General features: G+C 34.9%; 1 protein-coding gene across 9 annotated transcripts in view; it reads left to right on the top strand.

The window, feature by feature from the left end:
- Positions 1–8,300, top strand: part of LOC149254501 (DNA mismatch repair protein PMS1-like) — a 422,021-nt gene extending 413,721 nt beyond the window's left edge. For 8 of the 9 annotated variants that reach the window (XM_089460177.1, XM_089460175.1, XM_089460180.1 and 5 more), the window contains 3 exons: positions 3,997–4,100; positions 4,283–4,509; positions 7,773–8,300. In XM_089460177.1, the coding sequence (XP_089316303.1) occupies positions 3,997–4,100; positions 4,283–4,509; positions 7,773–7,874 (433 nt within the window). In that variant the 3' untranslated portion in view covers positions 7,875–8,300. The remainder of the gene's footprint in view (positions 1–3,996; positions 4,101–4,282; positions 4,510–7,772) is intronic. The other variant, XM_089460181.1, reaches the window with a different exon arrangement.
- Positions 8,301–8,920: the final 620 nt, after the last annotated feature.

Raw genomic sequence — 8,920 nt, forward strand, 5'->3', positions numbered from 1 at the left:
TCGACCTTGTCTCCAAGTCATGTCGGCTTATATGCATGGGAAACAACTATAAATAGGGCAGCTCGGCCTCATTTCAGAGCATGGATTTCGGTCAAGTTCTGAAGCTAATAAGAAATGTGAAGGTCATCATCAAGGAGTCCTATAACCAGCGAGAAGGAAGGAAGGAGTAGCAAAGTCTTTTAGCTTTGTTTTGGGACTATTTTTGGGTCAAATAACCTCCACACATGCGAAGTAAAGGGATTGTTTCTAGTGCAGAAAAGGCCAAAGTTATTGCAGACCTCTAAGACAGCGGAATTCAGGAAGAAGTCAAGCCAAAGGGTAGCCGAGTTGAAGGAAGAAAGTTTCCGTCTAGAGCGAGGAATATAAAGAGTCAAACACATGTGCTAGGGTTTCTGAAATAAAGGCAACAAGTGCAATGCTGAACCAAGGACCGAAAATCTGAAGTATAGCCAAAGTACAAAGAAGAGAAGCAGTTGGATCAAGTGTTGAATTGGGCACGAAAGAGAAGCATTGAAAGTGAACTTGTGTCTTGGTCTTGGAGTGGAAAATAGGTCAAGGGTCTTGGTCTTGGTATTTGTCAATTGGAATCTCTGTAAGAAGAAGAATTTGTTCGGGTTTTCCTTTCAAGAGTGAAAGGTTTTGGCCTAGTTTATAGCCTATATTTTGTGTCTCTTGTCTCTTTATGGTTCATGCATTGGTAGTTGTTTGATGAAGAATAATACTATACTAACGTAAGTAAAAGAAGATCCTAATCTAAGAAGTAAAAAGCATTCACCAGTAGTTACTAATAGAAGAAAAATCACTTAAACTTCATGCCCTAGATTTCTCAACAAACCGTAGGGAGATAAGTTGAAAATACCAGTTGAAAAAGTAGTTTTTTTCTTTTTTCCCTATAAAATTTGATGATGTAATCTAATCTTATTATATTATCAAAATTGTAAAAAGTCAATGAATACAATTCACTTTGAGGGTAGAACCTTCTTTTAGAATGAATATAACACTAGACAAGATATGATGATTCTAAAGCTAGGTCTCCTTAGTGTGCATAGAGATATATATATATATATATAAATGTTGATATGTGGTTGTCATTGATGTCAACCCAAGCAACACCAAAAGATGCCCCGCATTTGTTGACCAATATGAGATGGCAAATCATTGTTTTTCAAGTCAAAGTCAACTTTGTTAGATTCTCTTCGTCAAGCTAATTCCAGTGGTATGTGACACGCCCTAAGATCCTTCACGGTTTGAGTTATGCTTGTTTGAAGACAAAGGACCCAACTTGTGCGTAAAAACCCTAAAGGAGTTTGTCCCTCAAAATTTTGAATTTCAAAATTAAAGTCTCCCTCCAAATAAGTGTTCGACTATCTTTTATGGAGCCCTCCAAAATCTATCTAAAGGGTTTAATTTGTCTCCTAAACATATGAATTGAACATATATCATTTTGCATACTCAACTCTGAAATAACCTCGGCCCCTGTGGAAGATGGTTGAATCAAATGAGAGGATTCATGGTTCTGTGCTTTTGGAATGGTCTTGGGTTTCATTGTTTTCTTTTGCAGAAGGATTTTGGCCTTTAGTAAGGCTTCAAGTTTTGGGCTCGGCTCCTGGGTGGGAAATATTGTGTTTCAATGGTGTCTCGGACTAGCAAGGGTCTGTGGTTTATTTGTATACTTCTTTGGTCTACATCTATTGGTAATCTGTGATCCTTAAGCGCTGGAAATTCACAAGTATTATGACAACTTTTTATTATTTTTCAGCCTAGTTCGACTCTTCTCAAACCAGCGAAGGTGCAAACTCAAATTTTGTTGGTTCAGAACCATGTATCATAGACTGAGGGCTGCTTATATGATGAGCCTTATCCTTTGAAGAAGGCCTGAGCTACGTTATGGTCTTAAAACCTTATGCTCTCTGTGTCTACGGTTCAATTAATGACTCAAAATTAGAAGCAACGAAGGTGTATAATGACTGCCTTATTCACTATGCACAGCATTCATTATTGCGGCCTATAACCAAGGTTACTCTGTCGTTTTGTTGACTATATTTTGCATTAATGACGGGGATCCTTGATCACTACAAGTTTTGAGGCAACATTTCGTCTTAAAAGGAAGTCTCTTCTCACTGAAGCTTGCAGACTAGAATATCTTCAGCAGTCTTATATTCATCTTTCTGAAGCATCACTTTGGACATACCTATATGTATTGTATGGACATCTATTGCAGTCGACTTCTATGGGATAATCTGAGCATTCCAGTATTCAAATCTTGTATATACTTATGACTTGTCACCTGGAAACTTGAAGTAGCAGAAAGATCAGTACATTACAAGTAGTGTTTTTGTCCCAGAAAGGAAGCTAATCTGAGACATCAACACAACGCAGGGATAGCAATGTAAGAAGGCAGCATTGAAATCACCATCAGTTTGCAACCTGGTTTGTAGCCAGAGCTATAGCAGTAGAAGGCATTGGCATCTTCACATTGGTCAAGCATGTGCTCATCCAGCAAGGATTCATTAAGGATTGGAGCAACATTGTTCTGTGCATTAGTCATTAATGCAAACAAGAGTTTGAACAGAGGCACAATTAAGTAGTTTGTGTACATACTACAGCATGATCTGGCAGTCAGGGACTCATTGAGCAGTTTCATAATTATCACCTACAGGAAGAAACATCAGCACATTTGGCTACAATAAACAAGTAATGGTTTTGAAGTAGGTTTTTCATCATTCTCTAAAGTTAAGGTTTTCCAGAGATTATATTGTTGGGACTTCACTGCCATATTATTGCAGGAGTTCATTGTAAGTGGGTCATTGTCCCTGGTACGGGAGCCCACAGTTCCGTGTCAAACTTATTATCATTTTCAGGGAGGTTGGGTGGTGCTAGGTAGGTGGTTGAAGTCACCTTCAAATTGGACACTGAAAACACTTCAGGGTGCTAGGGTGGTGCCAGGGCAAGTTGGAGCTTGATAGGGTGTTGGAGCATCCTTTCAGCATTGGCTAATAAAACCGGGGCGTTGAAGCATCCATCCAATTAAGGCTAGAAAATTGAGCGTTTTTCTCGAGTATTAGGGAGTTGGGGCTTCCCTTTTCAGTTGGATCGGAAGCATTAATGTACTCATAAATTATTAGAGAAGCGTTTGTGGTTTTTCTCCCATAATGGTTTCCACCTAAAAATTTTGGTGTCTATTGTCCACTGCTTGTTTATGTTTTGAATTTATGCTGAAGATTAATTAATGCTCTGAAAAGATTAGTAAGTTATTATTTGCTAAGAAATGTTGATTCACCCCCCTCTCAGTGTTTCCAACAGTGCATATATATATATATATATCTATATATATGAGACAAATGATACAATTATAATGAGAGAGTACACTGAAAGGTTCTAGCCTACATAACAATATAATAGAATTGTAATAACTCAATATCTAGGGCTTAACAAGGGGTTTTAGGGTTAACATAGGGTTTGTCTAGGGCTTAACAGGTGATCTTCAGATCACTATTTGTGAGCACTTCCAATCAACAAAAGACATCAACTTCTACTAACCATTTGGTTTGTGATTATCCCAGAACCACCAGATTTAGAGAGCATACTCAACCATCGACAGCTATTCACTTCCAAATTTAAGGTCTCTACTTGGACTCACATACACCCCTTTGGATTAAGGGGATGAATGTTGGAAACCAAATTCATAAGGTTTATGGTATTATTCACGTGATGGAATGTAAAGTGTCTCAAGGTTAGAGACATTGTATTTATATGTGTGTCATTTTTCATGAAAGGTATTCCGTGATTATGTTACATTTTCGAGCTTTCTAACATAATCTAGCGGACCAGGAAGATTTATTGCATCATTAAGTTTTGGAAAATAAATGTATTGCAACTATGCCTCTTTTTGTTAGGTCCTATGCAATAGATGCAAGATATAGTTACTCGAAAATAATATTATTCGACAAGTTCTCCATAGAGCTGATCATTCTATGACTTGTCAACTGTTTTCAGAAAGAATGGTTTTGATTTTGTCGAGGACATAGATGCACCGCCAGGACGGAGGTTTCTTTTGTCAGCTGTTCCTTATAGTCAGAACATCACTTTTGGTGTTGAAGGTGAGATGCAACATGTCTCCATTACTACTGAAAACTCATAATGGATTCCTCAATTTGTTAATGAAAGGTGATATGTTAGATGGTCTGAAAAAGACAGAAAGAGTTGTTTGCGTTTGGCAAAGCAATATATGCAAGAAGAATATATATTTAATCTGCATAAACTGCATGATTTATTTTCACAGATGTGCAGGAGCTTTTATCTATTCTTGCTGATGCACCAGCACCACCTACCTCAGAAATTAGTTGTTCTCGTGATTGTTCAGATGTTTGTAGCAATTCATATAAAAAGGCCACATCACAATCTATATCTTCTCTCTGTCCATCAAAAGTGCGAGCTATGCTGGCATCCCGTGCTTGTCGTTCATCTGTGATGATTGGTGATGCACTGTGCAAGAAAGATATGGAAACGGTAAGACAAAGTCGGCTTATCAATGCTATGTAAAGTTCTACATTCAAGCTTTTCTCGTACTTTTTTCTGGTTTCTTTTTGTTCTGCTTTTGTGCAATGTAAACCAAAGACTCAAATTAAACAATTATTTCTACACCCGCAAAACTAGTTAGGGTTTAAATGGAATTCAGGGCCTTTTATAATGTTACAAGTCTACATAACATCATGAAAATCAATGCTGTGTCAACTATTGTTATGACCTCAATTAAGATAACTACTATTAAACAGAGTCAGCATTAGGTATTTATAATGTAATAAATGGTAGCCCGCATTCATAGAAAGGATTTTCATATTAAAAGTAACTAGCGCAAAGACAAATTAGCAAATCTAGGATAAATACGAAGTTGGAAAAACTAGCACAAAGAAAAATAGACATATTGCATGAAGACAAGAAAGCCAACTTTGGACTGTAGATGTAATGTACAGAAATATTCATTAGATGATATTATTGATAGTAACAATAATAATCATTTGAATTGTCGTCGATTTGATTTGGTTCAGATTTTTGTGACTATAATTGATGCTTTGGAACATATAACCAAGTGTTGCATGGGTTTGAAACAAATATAAAGAGAGCTATATAAAATAAAAGCAACAAATTACATATTTAGGTGTGTTGTATTCGCTGCAAAAGGGTTTGTCAGATATTTATTTTGGATATAAAAGTAAAAGTTCAATTATAAGATAAAGAACATAATTATATGTCATGACTATATTTTATAAGATAAAGAACATAATTATATATCATGACTATATAAAATATTGAAGTATCTTTTAAGTTAAGGAAAAAGGTTCTAAAAGTTTAAGAGAAATCACCAAGGACAATGAGTTATTTAATGAAAGGCATTTTAAATTTCATCATTACTTCAAAATTGAAATTTGATCAAACGAAAGAGTTAATATCATTATTTTAGTCGGACTCTCGTACTTTGTGTGCTCGCTTCATATCAAGGCACAGAGAAGATTGAGCAATGATGGCAGATCTTTAAAAGTAAATAAAAAAAGTTGTGTAAGCAGAGGAAGCAGATTTATTCATCAGTTTTTATTAACATCATATTGAAAATAAAAGAGACTTGTAAAAAACAATCCATTATCATAGAAAATAACAACTAGACTGTTGAGTTGGTTAATCCATTATAAATTTTTAAATTAAATAATGTCGAAAATTAATATTTAATGAAATTAAAAAAACTATAATTGTCAACTGGTAAGTATGTGTTCAAATTACATTTCAAATTGTATACTATTCAAAACACCAATGTCATTTTAAGTTGGTAATAAAAACATTATGTTCTTTCACTTTGGAAAAGAAATATTTATCATTTGTTCATATTTAAAGAAGACAACGTTACGAAACTTTACCTTCTTTAAAAGATATAGAAAATGTACCAGAGTGATTCTTCAAAACGATTTTAGTTGAAAGGAAATTGGAGTGAAAATTGAGTATCGCTAATGATGAAAAGTGGTATATCGTCAGAGAAGTCAAACCATCAATTAACAATGCAATGTTCACAGATCCAACCAAAGTGGAAGGCTCATCTACCATTATTGACAAAATTGAGTGACATGCATAATAAATACACCTATAAAAATATCTATTCAAGTAAGGGAACATTCAATAGATATTTATCTGATCTGAGTCTTAACTTTTGATCTCAAAGCTTCTTGATCTTGGCCGTTGGCCAGATAATTTGAACCCTGGCCTTTGGCCAAGTATTTAATACCGCTGACTTAGTATGCTAAAATTTTGAAAAAAATATCAGAAGAAAATAAAAAATACCAAGAAGATAGTTCAGCCAAACATTAAAATCAATTGACAGTTACAGTTGAGAAGAATCAAACAGAGGAATTAGCTGCATCCCACATCATGATTCTGGGAGAAATTAATCAATGAAACAAATAGGTATACACAAGCAAATATGTTAGCATTGGTCTCCTGGCATCGTGTTTTCAGGAGAGGAGAGGACTGTTAGAACAATAGGCCAGCTCATATTCAATTTGAATAAGAAAATGAGTGAATTGGAAAGGCGAAAAGAAGGGAGTCCAGTGTTCGCCGACTATTTGTAGTCTGGAGGACCGTAAAATATCATTCATTTCATTCGCAATAGAGCCAACACAAATTCTGTATCTTGAAGCGGCGTTCGACCGTTGGGTAAATCGCGGAGACTGCACGTCGCAGTCATAATAAATCACTATTGATCATAATAATATCGAGAATGTTGTGGACATTGACCGAAGGCGTTTTGTATAAGTATTTCCACTGAATTGCGCACAAGGCTCTGCGAGCATCACCGTATGTAAAATAAAACAACCGTCATTCTATGTAACGTGCCAAAAATCTGAAGTACCGAGTTATCTTTCCAAAATAAACCGCCGTCAAACGAATCACCATTTGAGACAACGGTAGATTGTGATGGACTTATTCTATCCCCTCGAAATATCTAGTGGAGCACGTCACCAATTTCCTGGCATACAATCTAACTGGGAGGGTCTGCTTGCTATCTCTTTCAACAGAGTTGTGTTTGAGGTTTTGTTGTAGGGAATAGGAGACAAGTATGTAATATTGATGTATTATAATAATAATAAAAGATTGCTAGCCTAGCATGTATGATGATTTATACACATACGTAGAAACGTCATAATATGTACTTGCATAACCATAAGTGAACCATTTAAATACATGGCCGTAAAGAGCAAATGGACAGGAAGGTTTATTTTTCAAAGGGGTTGTCCTAATGAGAAAACAAATTGAAATAAAATTAGGTGGCCTTAGAGCGAATGAAGACAAGTAGGATTCCAACATCACAAGGAGAACCTATGGAAAATTATTTATAAGGTTCGTTAGGAACACGTACATTTATTTCCTTCCTCAAAATTAACATCCAATTGAATTTCTGAATTTCTGAGATAAAAACCTTTCTTGCTTGCATTGTTTCATTGAGTCTCACTGTCTCTCTCCTAAGTGTGTCCTTCAAGGACCTTGAATAAATAAATATGTGTATATCCGTACTCTTCTTAAACAACATGAGTTCCTGGCTGTATATGACAAATCTAGAGTTCAATTGAACTTTGTGTGCTACATGTGGCAATTCACTGGTAAGTGTTGAATGCATTTTTAGGAGGTCTATTCATTTTGGAGTCGTACAAATGGACTCTTATTTTTGAACCAAGTGTTTAGTGAATATAATTTCAATAGTGAAACGTATCATTTGATTCTCTGTGCAGATTCTCCAACATTTATCAACCCTCAATTCTCCATGGAATTGCCCACATGGTCGACCGACCATGAGGCATTTGGTTGATATGACAACAGTGTATCGAAGATAGCTTTTCAACGACTCTGCACAAGAGTGTCATTATTTTTTTTTGTTATTGAATGGGTCACGATTATTTATTCTAAATGATATTAGAAAAAACCATTTGCATTCCAAACCACGTTTAGTGAATTATCAATAGGCATCTTTTTTTTATTGGCTTATCTTTTTGTATACATGGAAATGTATATCAGTAATGCTTGCGTATTACATGTTCATGGACTTACTCTCATATAAATGGGCGGAATTTACATTAGTGTGCATCCAAAGTAAACTTTGCATCTATCAAATGTCAAGGTCTTGCATTGAGAGGGTAGTGTCATCATTTTGAAGTTTTGCATGGAACAAAATGTATCATGTCATTACTGCTAACAATTATCTTTTTATATGTAACATTTTATGTTTATTAGACATATTTAGTATATTCATATTGCACAAATGAATTTCAATTTTCAATATAAAATGACATATTCTATATGGTCAATTACCAAATAATTTTTTTAGATAAGAGTAAATCCACCCGCGGGTTATACATTGGTACCATGGGTATGGATGATGGTTTGATTAGGCTTGTTGCAATCTATCAACATGCCTCAAATTAATGAATACAACCATGGATGATGGTTTGATTAGTCTTGTTGCAATCTATCAACATGTCTCAAATTAATGAATACAACCATCAAGTCGCATGGACATTTCTGTCGATAGTTTTACAGGATATATTTAAGGCTTTTGAAAGAAGCCAAGTGGTGGTGGCAGTGTATTTTATTTGGTTGGTTCTATATATTGTTTATCATTTTGTTGTTGGACTTGGCTTTATTAAAGTTTTGAGTCATGGTTATATGATTGTGATTTTTGGTTGTGTGGTGGATTTATATTGTTTTTTAAGTATTGAATGTGATTTTGTTGGTTTATTGAAACAAAGTTATTTATTTAATGATAATTCTCTGGAGTTTGTGTTATTTTAGAAGTCATATTTGGTGACTATTTTTACCTTATTTTAAAAATGGTGTTACTAATAACTAATTTTTCCAAATTAGTTAAAATTGCAACTTGTTT

Source organism: Pinus tabuliformis, chromosome 7 (assembly GCF_031772625.1).
Source record: "Pinus tabuliformis cultivar Carrire ecotype Pingquan chromosome 7, CPIR1, whole genome shotgun sequence".
NCBI classification, from domain to species: Eukaryota; Viridiplantae; Streptophyta; class Pinopsida; order Pinales; family Pinaceae; genus Pinus; species Pinus tabuliformis.